Below are 14781 nucleotides of genomic sequence, written 5' to 3' on the forward strand. Positions count from 1 at the left end.
ACTTTTTAAATAGGGGACCAATTCACAGTCCCTCAGACTGTTGTGGGGGGGGGGAAGACTGGCTAGGTGGGCATGGCTAGGTGGTGATGTGACTGGGTGGGCATGGCCAATTTAGCAGTCCATTAAACAATACACACAAAGGAAACTTTCATTTGTTTTGCTCCTGGAGGTGTTTTATTTGCTTTTGTTTGCATGTTGCTCTTTTGGTTGGCTTTTCTTTTTACCAGATTGTTTTTTAAGTTGTTTAGTGGTCCATTTTAGGATACTCAGTTTTGCAGCAATTCTTCTCAGCCCTGAGGAGCTTACAATCAATCTATCTATCTATCTATCTATCTATCTATCTATCTATCTATCTATCTATCTATCTATCTATCTATCTATGTCTCTCTTTCTCTTTCCATACCTCTTTCCACCTCTCTCTCTCTCTCTCCCTCCCTCCCTCCCTCCCTCCCTCCCTCTCTCTCTCTCTCCTGGGGCATCTTCTGCAGAATCTTCCTTCAATCATGGCAGTGCCATGGGATACCTCATTGAATTCCATCCATCCTATTCCCACTCCCACTCCATCCTATAGCTATAGCTATAGCTATTCCATCCCATCCCATTCCTATTCCCATTCCATTCTCTCCTATTTCTATTCCATTCCATGCCCTTCCTGCCTCCCTCTCCAGTCGTCTTCCTTCAGGGGCAGGTAGCCTCACCAGCCACCGCCGGGACTGATGCGTGGTAGCTAAATTCCATAAAGGAAATACAGTAGATTTAAGGAGATCCGGTCAGTAAAAAAAGCAAACAAAAAACCCCCTGCGGAAGAAGCCACCATGGGCAGTAGGGCTGGGCTCACCTGTGGACGTCCCAGTGCGAGTAACGCCCCTTCACTGACACGGCGCGACGCTTCGTGAAGGCAGCTTTGCTCAAACTGGTGTGTGTGTGTGTGTGATCAGCTGTCACAAACGTTTCCTGACTTTTTCTTCACAGATCAAGTTGGAGGGGAGATCTTTGCTTGCTCGGAAGGCCAATTTTCTCTGGCAACGGCAAGGCAATTTGAGTTTTGGGAGAGATTTCAGGCTTGGAACGGGAATCAATCAGGGATCAAGTGAACCTCACTCCTTTCTGTGGATCTGCGCAACGTGAGATTTTTTGAACAGCCGCCCCGGCCCCCATTAAACTAACTCCGATAACTCCGATCTGGATAACTCTGGAATGAAGGATGAGTTTATGAGTGAAAGTGCATTTTACCTAATGGAGGGGAGGGGAGGGGGATGTGCATGGCCCAACTTCTTCCATCCTCCTTGGGAATCCACCCTCCAGGACCTCCTGAAGCCTCAGCCTACCATCCTCCCCCGATCATTAGACCAAAGGCCGACAGGTCCCGCTTTTTATCAGTGGGCGGAGGGGGACTATGCAAAAGGATGCTCGCCTTAATATTAAGGGGCTACCCGGCAAAGGTATTTCATCTCCGACCGGGGCTGCCCTGGTTAGTAGCACTTGGGGCTCTCCCACCACCACCAGGAGCGGCTCACCTGTCAGTCTGGAGCCTCCTGAGGCTCCAGACTCCCGCCCTTCAAACAGCATCCCTCACTGCATGTAGTCTTCTGTAACAACCTCAATTTGCATCTCTTGCCATCCAGATATACAGAGGAAATGGTATAGGTGGCATCTCCCTCCGGCAAGGCTGGCCAAAATGTTTAGAACTTTATCACCGAAGTGTTGGAAATGCAAGCAATTACCAGGCACATATTATCACATGTGATATAATACGTGATGATATGATCCATATACTCCTTTGGCCAATAAAGAATTCATTCATTCACTCAGTGGTATGTCCTTATAGGACACAATATTTTTTTTCCTTAGGAAATTAGGAGGGAATCTGGCTATTTAAGTTCTCCTGTTTGTTTATTCAGAAAAGAGGTTGTTAAGCGTAAAGTGGGGTGGAGGGCATATACGGAAGTGCTGTGCTTGGTGGAAGAGCGGAGGTGTGTATAGGGGGGCTAAATACCTAGGCTTCTGGGAAAGGAGTATGTTTGAAGTCCTGAGAGGAAAATTCTTTTTACCGCCTTTTTTTTTTTTGCCTGGGGCGTTTACATTGCTTTGGCTTTGATTTGCTCGCCCTTTATGCCTCCCCATCCCCTTTGTGGCAGAGATGCGAACCAGCCCTTTTCTCAGGCACTTTGGACAAAGGTGGGGGGAGTGTTGTTGGCCCCCCTGAGCCTCCCTCTGAACTGCAGCCCCCGCTCTAACCTTCCCTCTCTTTCTTTTTCTTTCTTTCTTTCTTTCTTTTTCTTTCTTTTTCTTTTTCTTTCTCTCTCTCCCCCCTTTCTTTTCTTTCTTTTTCTCCCCCCCCCCCGCTCTTCCCATTTGGTGTCAGGGAGGCATATTCAGGTATGGGGGAGCTTCCACCCCTCCCCTTCCTTCTCCGAACAAGCGCCTGAGGCTGTTTAGCCTTGTCACTTCCCTTTTCTGGGAATTTTCCTCTGTGTTAGAGGCACCAAAATAACCCAGATGATATAAGGTCTCCTACTGGAGCAGGGGGTTGGACTAGATGACCTCTGGGGTTACTTCCAGCCTGAATCTCTCCCTCCCTCCCTCTTTCTTTCTTTCTTTCTCTTTCTTTTTTTCTTTTTCTTTTTCTTTTTCTATCTCCTTTCTTTTTCGTTCTCTCTCTCCATCTCATTCCCTTTCCTTTTCCTTCCTTCCTTCCATCCCTTCCTTTCTCCCTTCCCTTCCCTCCCTCCCTCCCTCTTTCTTTTTCTTTTTTTCTTTCTTTTTCTTTCTATCTCCTCTTTTTCTTTTTCTTTCTCTCTCACCTTTCTTTTCTTTCTTTTTCTTTCTCTCTCTCTCCCCCCCCTTCCGTTCTTCCCTTCCCTTCCAGCTTGAAGCTACGTCTAGTTATAATAACGTTTGGGTTATTATCACCTGGATAAGTACATCTGATGGATCAGGGGTCCCCAACCTTTCAGACCTCAGGGACCACTAAATTCATAATTTTAAATCCCACGGACCACCAATATGATCTGCCTAATGACCGGCTGGGTGGGTGTGGCCAACTCGATGTCCAACTCGATGTCACTCATGGTGAGGGGCACCTGACCAGCCTCTACCTGCCCCTCCCCTCCCAGCCACGCCTCGCCTGCCTTCCGGGGCTCCTTTGGGCCCCAACAGGAAGCAGTTGTTGGAGCTAAGCAGCCACTGTGAGAAAGAGTTGGCAAAACAGCTCAGTTCAAATTGGATCTGACTGAGAAGGAGGCTCAGTAGAAGCACCTCACTGAGGAGCATAGGTGAGAGTGCAAGGGCAAATACCTCCTCAAGGCTCAGCGGGCTGAGATGGTCAGCCAGTTCCAGGCCATGAAGGCCCTCCGGTTCTTTGCCACCAGCGGCACTTCCCTCCAGCCTTCACCCAAAGTCCCACACCAGGAGACTGAAACAGACCCCATGTCGGAATTTCTGCCCCCCTCTGACCCACACAAAAAGACCCTGAAGGAGGAGACTCTCTGCAGCAATATCAACGTTCAATGCACATATCTATCCCAGGGACCATAGTTTGAGGACCCCTGATTTAGTGCAACATAAAAAAATGCAAATAATTTTTCTGCAGACCACCAAAATTTTCTCACGGACCAGTAGTGGTCTACAGACCATCAGTTGGTGACTGCTGTGATGGATCTCTCATCCTCTAAAACCTCCCCACCCCCATCCTTTGTGGCAAAGAAATGCAAACAAGCCCTTGTCACAGGCACTTTGGACAAAGTGGGGAACTGCAGCCCCCGCTCTTCCAAAGCCCCTGAGTCCCTGCACCGATTGGCTGGCTGCAAATTGTCCTGGGGGCCCAAAAGCCTGACACAAAATGATGTGCTGGGGCCAAAGACTGGGGGTGGGCCAGCCAAAGAGAAAAGTTTGTGGCTACTAACGCAGAGGTGAAAACCTTAAGGTGAAACAGCCAAGGCGAAGGGTTCGAGCCGAAAAGTCCCATTCCGGTCTCAATGCTGTGACCACCAGCCAGGCTCTCCAAGCAAAGGTGAGGGGGATGGGGGGAGGGAAAGCAGGCAATCCTGACATACAGTGGCACTGCCACGGGGGAAGGGCAGGTGACCTTGATGCATGACAGCACCATCTAATGCAGGGATCTCCAACCTTGGTCCCTTTAAGACTTGTGGACCAACTCCCAGAGTCCCTCAGCCAGCAAAGCTGGCTGAGGAACTCTGGGAGTTGAAGTCCAGATCTTAAAGGGACCAAGGTTGGAGACCCCTGATCTAATGTGTCTTTTGGGCCCACCCAAAAAATGAGACCGGGTCTTATTTTTGGGGAAACACAGTAGTGTCCTCTAAGCCTTTTGCTCAAGCTGTTTGGGAATAAGTCTGAAATCTAATTCCTATGGAGATTGGAAAGGCTGCTCTGAGCAATTCCTCTTTCTAGTGAGATAAAAGATCTGCAAGAATGTAGATAGAGAGAATATTTCATATCTAGATGTGGTGTAGAAGCAAGGAGGGTGGGTGCTTCCAGTTATTGTTCCATGTTTCATTATTCTATTAATAAGATGAAGCTGGAAATCATTTAGCGGCTGTGCACACAAACAAGAGCTTCATAAATGTTTATGGCACAGCACCTAAGTAGTCAGGCTTCACTCTTCAAGGTTCGCTCAGTTACAAAAGTAGGTTTTGGGGAGTTATCCTGCACTCCCATTTCCCTGCAGTTTCCTTGGCAAGGTTTTTTGGAAGCAGATTTCCCCTTTCCAAGGCCTGAGAGGAGGGACAGGCCAAGGTCTCTGAGATGGCTTTGTGCCTAAAGCAAGAGTGGAAATGAGCGTCTCTCAGGTGACCACCAAACTGGGCCCTTTTCCTCCCCACAAAATCTATCCATTCAGCTGTTCCTGCTACTCCAGCCCCAAATTCAAAGCTGCAGATTTCAAGATCCAGTATCCTCCAAAAACACCTATTTACACTTTTCAATCTGAGCTTCAAACTTTGATTCTGTGGAAAAGGACTGTTCGCTTCATTGGGAACTTACGCCTTTTGAACTTGCCCTGTAGACCATCCCTCTGATTCTTAGATTGGCTTTGTTTAATTTTGCTTGATATTTTTATATAGCCCTGTGAATGGGTTCAGTTCTACCTTCATCTGTTATCCAGTTAATAAGAGGTAGATTGAGGTCACCCAGGAAGATGAGAGGATATGGGCAAGAGGTGGCCCATGTTAGTAGTGTGGTTAACATGTTCGCATGTGCAATGTCGTAGTCAGGGGCTCTGTAGCATAGCAAGAAGCGAAGTGTGATGTTAAGGGACAGTTTGCATACAATAGTTTCAGGAAGAGCGAGTTTATGTGCAACTTGAATATTTTTAGATTCAGTGACTTTTTGTAAAAGATAGCCACTCCACCTCCTCTGTGGGTTTCACGATCTGACCGAAAAACATGATACTCTTTGTCTGAAATAATGGAGTCAGGGAGGGATGAGTTCAGCCATGTTTCGCATACAAATATAATGTCAAATGTACCAGTATTTAACAAGAGGAGAAATTCAGGCAATTTGTTTACAATGCTTCTTGCATTTATCAGTTTGCATTTGAGATCTGCAGTGTTTGATGTTGAGGAAATAAGGGGGCGTGCGTACCTAGTTCTGAACGACAGATGGTTGGAGGTTCTGAACAATGGGTGACCTACAAAAAAATTTTTAACCTGTCTTTTTGAATGGTGTTGGTGAAATAAACAATCTTGGAATTCTTCGGTGTCTTCCAATCCTAGCAAAATCAGGATAATCCATCTGCATAGCTAAAATGTCACTTTCACTGCTACAGATACTGTTCCTCTCTTTATTTGAAGGATAATTTTTTGAAAATAAACTAAGGAGCCCTAGCATAGAAGTGAAAAAACAGCACATATCTACCATGTGTTGGGAAGAGAGCTTTGCATTACCTTGTTCCAATGTTTACAGAAACACTCTCTTTTGTTTTTCTTGCTCAAAAGCTATTCATGATTCTTACGCAATGCTGTTTTAGAAATGAAACATTATTCAATTGGACAATTTCCCCCCACATCTCTCCACCAAGGGGTGGGGGAACCACAAAAATATCAGTCCCTAGGTTCTGCTCTCACCCCCCAGCCATCGAAGGCTAACGAGGCTCCTCCAAGCAAAGGAGTTCACAGCAGGATTTCAAAATAAACCTGGAGATCCTGTGCTCAAAACCACAATCCCTTTTCTCAGCTCAATATTCCTATAGCTCTTCTGCATGAAGGTGACCTGCAAGGGGGAACAGCCTTTACATCAGAAATTTTACACTGCTTTTGTCATTGCCCCAAACTTCCTCAATATATTTGCTATTCATATGGTTTCTTCGACTTACGTCCCTCATTCTTGACACAATCTAAATAGACATGCTTGGTGCACTGAATTCCTGGAACTGTTGTGAAAAGATTAACTTTGGAACCCGTCTGCTTCTTCTCTTGCTTTCTCATTATATAAGGAGCCACAATCTGTTAACTAGTCTGAGTGCTCTTATCCTGAAGAGATGCTGGCTGGGGAATTCTGGGGCTGAAAACCTTGAGGACACACAGTGAGAAGGAAGGGACCCTGCATGTGGCATTTCTATCATTTATTATGATAAAAACACAACAGACACTCCCAAAAATATTTTTATAGACTTGTACAATTTCTGCAAAATTAAATTTCCAGCAACTTCTGCTGCTGATGGCCAGATAGCCATTATCAAACTAATATGTCCCATTTTTTTCTTTTCTCCTTCCTGTCTAATACCATGACATATTTGACTACAAAAAAAAGCAAATTATTTGTAGTCAAATTAAGGAGTCAATTTCTCAGCCGTACTTACAATGGGTTGTTAGAAATGAAATTCAAGTCTTCTCTACACTCATAACTGTGGGCCTCATGTGGATTTTCTTATGTCCGATAAGGGTGGAATGTTTCCTGAAACACTGTCCACACTCAGGGCATTTAAATGGTTTCTCTCCTGTGTGTATAAGCACATGATTTATAAGGTTAGACCTAGTACTGAAACCTTTCCCACAATCTGGACACTCGTACGGTTTCTCTCCTGTGTGAGTCCTCTGGTGTATCATGAGCTGGGAACTCTGACTGAAATTTTTCCCACAAACAGGACACTCAAATGGTTTCTCTCCTGTGTGAATCCTCTGGTGGCTAATGAGGTGGGATCTCTCACTGAAACTTTTTCCACAATCAGAACATTCAAAGGGTTTCTCTCCTGTGTGAGTCTTCTGGTGTTTCACTAGGTTGGAATTCTTACTGAAACTTTTACCACAATCAGAACATTCAAAGGGTTTCTCTCCTGTGTGAGTCCTCTGGTGTATCACCAGATCATAATTCCGACTGAAACTTTTACCACAATCAGAACATTCAAAGAGTTTCTCTCCTGTGTGAGTCCTATGGTGTGTCACCAGGTCATAATTCCGACTGAAACTTTTCCCACAATCAGGACATTCAAAGGGTTTCTCTCCTGTGTGAGTCCTCTGGTGTATCACCAAGCTGGAACTGTGACTGAAGCTTTTCCCACAAATAGCACATTCAAAGGGTTTCTCTCCTGTGTGAGTCCTCTGGTGCTTCACCAGGCTGTAATTCTCACTGAAACTTTTACCACACATAGGACATTCAAAGGGTTTCTCTCCTGTGTGAGTCCTTTGATGTATCACTAAGTTAGAATTGTGATTGAAACTTTTCCCACAGATAGAACATTTAAACAATTTCTTTCCTGTGTGAGTCCTCTGGTGTCTCACAAGGTGGCAATTCTGACTAAAATTATTCCCACAGTCAGGACATTCAAAGGGTTTCTCTCCTGTGTGTGTCCTCTGGTGTATCACGAGCTGGGAACTCTGACTGAAACTTTTTCTACAATCAGAACATTCAAAGAGTTTTTTTCCTATGTGAGTCCTCTGGTGTTTCACCAGGCTAAAATTCTCACTAAAACATTTCCCACAATCAGAACATTCAAAGGGTATCCCTTCTGTGTGAATCCTCTGGTGGCTAATGAGGTGGGAATTTCTAATAAAACTTTTCTCACAATCAGGACATTCAAAAGGTTTCTCTCCTGTGTGAGTCCTCTGGTGTATCACCAGGTTGGAATTTTGATTGAAACGTTTTTCACAATCAGGACATTCAAAGGGTTTCTCTCCTGTGTGAGTCCTCTGGTGTCTCACGAGGTGGGAATTTCTAATGAAACTTTTTCCACAATCAGGACATTCAAACAGTTTCTCTCCTGTGTGTGTCCTCTGGTGGCTAATGAGGTGGGAATTTTTGATGAAACTTTCCCCACAATCAGGACATTTAAAGGGTTTCTCTCCTGTGTGAGTCCTTTTGTGTCTCACCAGATTGGAATTTTGACTGAAACTTTTTTCACAATCAGGACATTCAAAAGGTTTCTCTCCTGTGTGAGTCGTCTGGTGGTTCACCAGGCTGTAATTGTGACTGAAACTTTTGCCACAGATAGGGCATTCAAAGGGCTTCTCTCCTATGCGAGTCCTCTGTTGTCTCATGAGGTGTGAATTTCCAATGAAACTTTCACACAATCTGGATACACACACGTGATGTGAGTCCTCTGAAGTATCACCATGTTGCCATGCTCACTAAAGTATTTACCACATTGGGAGCACTTTTATGGCTTTTATACCGTGTGGATCTTCTCGTGCATAATCAGCTATGATTTGCAATCTGTGCTTTTCCTTCAATAGGCGCATCTGTGCAGCTTTTCCACCCCTAATATTCTTGAGGTCAAAAATATGCGTGATCCTTTTTTTTAGTGCAGTTTTGATTAAAGCCTTTTCCTTCCTCCCAAAGCAAGGCCTGTATCACTGTCTACCTTATGTGGCTATCCAGTTGACCTTTTCCTTCCCACTGGGTCCCAGATATTTCCCTCTTTTGCTGAATAAAAAATATTCTCCCTTGACTGTACATGTAATATATCCTTGAGTTCTTCATAATCTACTTATTCCAGTTTGAAATCTTTCTTAATTTTCTCTCTTTTGTCTATCTGACAAGGAGAATGAGAATTCTGTGGTTTTATTTTCCTTCCTTTTCAAAGTTGCTTGTTATTATCAGTTGTCCAGTGTGCTCTTATTGCCATCTCCTTGCCTATAGGATTCAAAGAAAAGTGTAATGTTAATTTTTATTCATTTATCTCTATATAGAAAAGCGAAAACCACTCATGTATTAATCATGAAATCTCCAGAACTGTAAAGCCTACAAACTTGAAATTTGCCACATATGTTCCTCCTGGCTTCTAGGTGCTCACTAAGAAAGGATTTTTCAAAATGACCATCAGAGCATTAGTATTTCCTATATTATTATTAATGTTCTCTGATGCTAAGGAATTGTACTCTCCCTCCCCACCTGAAAAGAAATCTGTTCCAAATGCAAAACACAAGCAGAGGAGTTTCACTTTCAGTTTTAGTTTCACAGCAGCAAGCAGCTTTCCTACAGATCAGTTGAGCTAAGCCATGTCCAGCCTCCTTCCTGTCTCCTTCTTGTTCACACAGCAAATATTGTTTGAGTTTCCAAACACCCCTCAACTCTCTCACACACTGACAGGATGCTAGCCAGATGAATACCGATGGATGCTGCGGGCTGGGACATTCTACTCCGCCTCTGTTCCAACTGCCAGTTGCATTATATTAACACACTCTGATGCTACTGAGTTACACATTCTACATTAAGTTTCAGGCTAAAAGTGTCAATTTATCAAGCCCGAGCACATAATTTCATAGTGAAGCACGGGCGTTCAGCTAGTAATGTTTATAAAGTGGTTGTAGAAGATATGAGAAAAAGAAAAAAGTATACATTACAATGAAAAAGCAAACATGCCACAATGCTAGAATAACCTCTTACATTAATCATGATGTATATACGTCAAATATCAATTTTTCAGGACTGAAAAATATCCCAAACTGGTTACAGTCAAACTTTCTGAGCTAATTTTAGAAACGTGGGGCTTTAATTGATGAAATGAGGCCTCTGCAAGATTTGAAGCACCCGTTTTGCTTATAGAAGTCCTCAGATCCAAATATGGGCAGAAAATACAATCACAACCCCTCTGATAACATCCCGATTCAAGCAGTCCTCACTTACTGACCACAATTGGGACTGGTACCTGGTCACTAAACAGTCCGATCATAAGCATGATGTCACATCACAGTGCCAACTTAAATCTGTTCCACTGCAGTTGTTAAGCAAATCACTGTGGGTTATTAAAGGCAATTTCACATGACCGTGACTTATAAAGGAGCCAGTTTAGCTCAGGCTGGTAAAGCCTGTTATTAAGAACACAGAGCCTGCAATTACTGCAGCCCGGCCCAAGATTGATTCAGCCTTCCATCCTTTATAAGGTAGGTAAAATGAGGACCCAGATTGTTGGGGGGGCAATAAGTTGACTTTGTAAAAATATACAAATAGAATGAGACTATTGCCTTATACACTGTAAGCCGCCCTGAGTCTTCGGAGAAGGGCGGGGTATAAATGTAAACAAAACAAAAAACAAAAAAAAATTCCTGCTGGCATCTCCACTGATTTGCTTGTCAGAAGCTAGCTGTGAAGGTCACAAATAGAGATAATGAGTTGCAGCGGCAATCATATTGGTTGGAAGAACCCAAATTGGTTTCATCTCCTTTTCTTGCACCTTCATAGCCACAGGAATTGCTGACTTGTGGTCAATGAACAAGTGCTACAATGACCACTAATTTGTGGGCCAGGTGTAGTCTTCTTTTACAGTGCTATTGTAACTTTGAAGGCTCAGGGAACAAGTGGTGAGGACTACCTATAAAACTGAACATCCCAAAAAGTCCTCAATAGCTATTTTTTAAAAAGCACAATCAAACCAAGTTAATACATGGATGCAGCACCAGTAGGAAACACCATGCTTACTGGCAAGACATCGAAGTAAAAAAAACCAAGCAGAGCAGCTACAGAAGACCAGCAGAGATGACAGTCTCCAGTCCACCTCTGATTAAGAAGAGCCGCTCCTCCACTCGATCCACAGGTGAGGAGAGCAGACTGTAAGGAGGCACAGAGGAGGTCCGCAAGGCTGCTTGAGAAGAAGCAGCTCCACCTCTCCACACAAAGAACAACTGTGGAAGGGTGATTTAACCAGATGCTGAGTACTATGCCCTATCCAACAAAATGAAATTCAATAGAGAAAAAAAATGGGTTTTACACTTTAGCCAAGAAAAAGCAAATGTCAAGGTACAGCATAGGTACAACCTGGCTCAATAGCAGTAATTGTGAGATGGATCTGGAAGTCCCAGTGGACAATCACCTAAATATGAGCCAATAGTGTGATGCAACGCCAAAAAAGCTAATGCAATCTTAGGCTGCCTAAACAGAGGGATAGAATCAAGATCACATGAAGTGTTAGTACCAATTTATAAGGCTTTGGTAACACCACATTTGGAATACTGCATCCAGTTTTGATCGCCATAATATTAAAAAAGGGTTGACACTACAAGGAGCGCAGAGAAGAGCAGTAGGGATGATTAGGGGGCTGGCGGCTAAAACATATGAAGAAGGGTTGAGTATGCCTGGTCTAGTGAAAAGGAGGAATAGGGGTGACATGATAGCCATCTTCCAATATTTGAGGAGTTGCCACCAAGAAGAGGGGTCAACTTATTCTCCAAAGCCCCTGAAGACAGGACAAGAAACTGGATGGAAACTAATCAAGGAGAGAAGCAGCCTAGAACTAAGGAAAAATTTCCTGAAACTCAGAACAATTAACCAGTGGAACAGTTTACCTTCAGAAGTTGTAGGGGGTTCATCACTGGTGGCTTGAGACTGGAACAGCTATTTGTCTGAAATGATATTGGGTCTCCTGCTTGAGCAGGATGTAGGAATAGAAGACTCCAAGGATCCTTCCAACTATGTTCCTCTGTTACAAACCTCCAGTGACGGAGCAGCCACAACCTCTGGAGGGAAGCTATTCCCAAAGAATCAACCTTCACTTGAAAGAGACTTTTTAACTCTTCCCACCAGCAGAAAATTGCAGCCACCAGTTTCACAGCCTGCAGCCCCAGTGGGCTTCCATTTGGGGAGGGAAGGAACCTGCAGCAGCAGCAGCAGCAGCAGCAGCTGACTTCCTTCAGCCCAGTTGCTTCTCTGCTTCCAGACCCTGGAAGAAACCAAACAGCACTACTTGCTTCCGGATTCTTCTCCAACCTGTCCTCGTCTTACCTCCTGCCAGCTGCTGCTTCAACCCAGGAAAGAGCACAAAAGTCACTCCGCATACCACCTTCTGCCCATGAGTGATCCGGAAGTGCCTCTGCCCTTCTCCTCTCCTCCCATCCTTTCTAGCAATACAGTACTCAGTGGTTTTAACTCCTTTTATTATGTATTATGCACTTTTCAAGGAGAGATGTTGCCTACCTGATCGCCATCTCCAGATAGGAGGCAGAAAAACACGCTTGTCCAATCTCTGTCTAAGGCATTTCAAGATGTTTTCACTGATTAAATGCTATCAAATTGTTTTTGACTTCTAGCAACCGACCTTTGCAACCGAGCCAAGTGAAATAGTGAAATGTGATGTTACTTAACCTTGCGAAGATTAGCTATGTGCTGAGCCCTAAAAAACTGTTGAGTCTTCCTGTGAAGTTGATTTCTTGGTCTGGTCTGTCAAGTGGGGCTGAGCCTGAGGGACCTTTCATGGCTGTGGAGACTGGAACGCGAGTGTCTCCACTCCTAGTCCAGCAACAGCACCTTCACTCCTTTCGCCGCGAGCTGAAGACACATCTATTTATTTGCTGGACTAGAATTTTAAATTTTGAATTTGGTTTTAATGGGGTTTTATTACTTTTATTGCTATTTTTAAATATTCGGCCTTATTTAATAAGTCTTTTAAGTGATGTTTTATTTTGTATTTATATGTATGTTTTTTATCTGGCTGTAAACCGCCCTGAGTCCCTTGGGAGATAGGGCGGTATAAAAATGCGATTAAATAAATAAATAAATAAATAAATAAATAAATAAATAAATAAATAAATAAATAAATAAATGCGATTAAATAAATAAATAAATAAATAAATAAATTAGCCCAAAAAAATTTTTTTTATACCATCAGAACTTGGAATGGTTACTAAACGAGGCAAATGGTAAGTGAGGATTATCTGTATTACAGCCAGAAAAATAACCCATTGCAGTGGATGTCATTTGCTGGAAGCATCATGGAAATAATCGTTGTCGTATCCAGCTGGTGGATCACCCAGAAGGATGTGAAGAATCCTGATGAGAGAAAAAAAAATGTTTGCTCTGGGAGGTCCCCTTCCTCTGGGACTGATGGAGGCATTTGGGATTATGAGCGCCCATAAATAGATGGCTTCGTGAGCCTGAGCTCTTGCCAAGAAGGCATTGCGGGAACCACAGCCATTTCTTAAAAAGCCCTCTCACCATGGTTCCTTCTAATAATCCTCTTCGTTATCCTAGCTCCCTCAACCCGATTGTGATACGATTTAAGTGTCCAGACCCTTAATAATCTTAGTTGCTCTTCTTTGCACCTTTTCCATAATCTCAACATCTTTTTTGTATTGTGGTGACCAGAACTGGATGCAGTATTCTACGTGTGGTCTCACTAGCATAGCGTGAAGCAGTACTATTACTTCTCGTTGTCCACAATCCCTCTGTCGATGCAGCCTAGAACTGTATTGACTCTTTTTAGCAGCTGAAACACACTACTGGCTCATACTTTTCCACTAGAATATCTAGTTTTCTCTCATGCTTAATACTGTTGAGCCAGGTACTACCTTATTCCCTACCTGTACATTTGGTTTTCCCTAAGTGTAGGACCTTACGTTTATTCACCACTGAACTGCATTTTGTTGGTCCAATGCTCATGTGAAGATTCTTCAAGATCTTGAGACCATCTTCTAAAGTATTGGCTCTTCTCCCGAGGTTCCTGGACTCGGACTTCTGGACTTGGATGATTCAGAAAGTGAGGAAGAAGACCTGGCAAGGCCTGCTTCTCCTGGGCCCTCTCCCTCCGTGGCACCCACCCAAGGGGAGGAGGAGGGGCTGGCAAGGCCTGATTCCCCCGGGCCTTCTTCTGATTTGGCAACACCCCAAGAACAATTTTGGCTTGATGCAAGACTGCGCAGACGTGACCGGCGCGTGCAGCAGAGGCGTTGGGACAAAGTCAAAGAATGATGAGTCACGGAGTGACACACACAGAGGCTATAAAAGCAGGCGGCGGAACTTCCTGGCTTTTTGTCTTGGACAAAGCAGTGAATTTGCGCGAGCAAACTGTTTCAATGGAGGGAAGAATATCTTAGTAACTCCGGCCTTATCTATAATTTCCTAGTTATCTCCAGAGACTTGGCAGGTGCATGGGTAGACGTGGCCAGAACATTTATCTATGTAAATAAACTAAAAAAGAAGGCCTTTGACTGACTCTTTGTTGGGAGTATTGGGGGAGGGAAACAGAACACTAGGTGTCATCTGCAAATTTCACCAGTTCCCCTTCTATCCCCTCATCTAAATCATTCATGAAGATGTTGAAGAGTACTGGGCCCAAGACTGAACCTTGAGGTACCCCACTGCCTGCTTCTCTGCATGTAAATCTAGTTCACTGAGGACTATCGACTGAGTGCGGTTTGTCAGTCCTGTGAATCCAGCACGTTCTACCTTACCATGAAGTTGTGGTCCATCTTGTCAAATGTCTTGCTGACATCCAAGTATATTATCCCCACAACATTTCGCAAATCTACTAGTTTACTTACTTTATAAAAAATGGCAATGTTTTTCTGGCATAATCTGCTTTTAACAAACTCATTCTGGCTGAAGTTATAGCTTGTG

General features: G+C 43.8%; 1 protein-coding gene across 2 annotated transcripts; it reads right to left on the reverse strand.

Moving 5' to 3' along the window:
* Positions 1 to 4267: 4267 nt before the first annotated feature.
* On the reverse strand, positions 4268 to 12260 carry LOC131193118 (zinc finger protein 84-like). Of its 2 annotated transcripts, none has more exons than XM_058172977.1 (2): positions 12172 to 12260; positions 4268 to 9087 (listed from the first exon to the last, which is right to left on the reverse strand). In XM_058172977.1, exon 2 carries the CDS (start codon positions 8490 to 8492, stop codon positions 6840 to 6842), a length of 1653 nt encoding a protein of 550 aa, XP_058028960.1. In that variant the 5' UTR covers positions 8493 to 9087; positions 12172 to 12260; the 3' UTR covers positions 4268 to 6839. The 2 variants fall into 2 exon arrangements, with proteins under 2 accessions (XP_058028960.1, XP_058028961.1); XM_058172978.1 differs by lacking the exon at positions 12172 to 12260 and adding an exon at positions 11736 to 12165.
* Positions 12261 to 14781: the final 2521 nt, after the last annotated feature.

This window comes from Ahaetulla prasina, chromosome 2 (assembly GCF_028640845.1).
Source record: "Ahaetulla prasina isolate Xishuangbanna chromosome 2, ASM2864084v1, whole genome shotgun sequence".
Taxonomy (NCBI): Eukaryota; Metazoa; Chordata; class Lepidosauria; order Squamata; family Colubridae; genus Ahaetulla; species Ahaetulla prasina.

What these genes read in the sequence shown, in the direction of transcription:
- LOC131193118 (XM_058172977.1), bottom strand. Translation starts at nt 8,492, where the DNA reads ATGAGACAACAGAGGACTCGCATAGGAGAGAAGCCCTTTGAATGCCCT.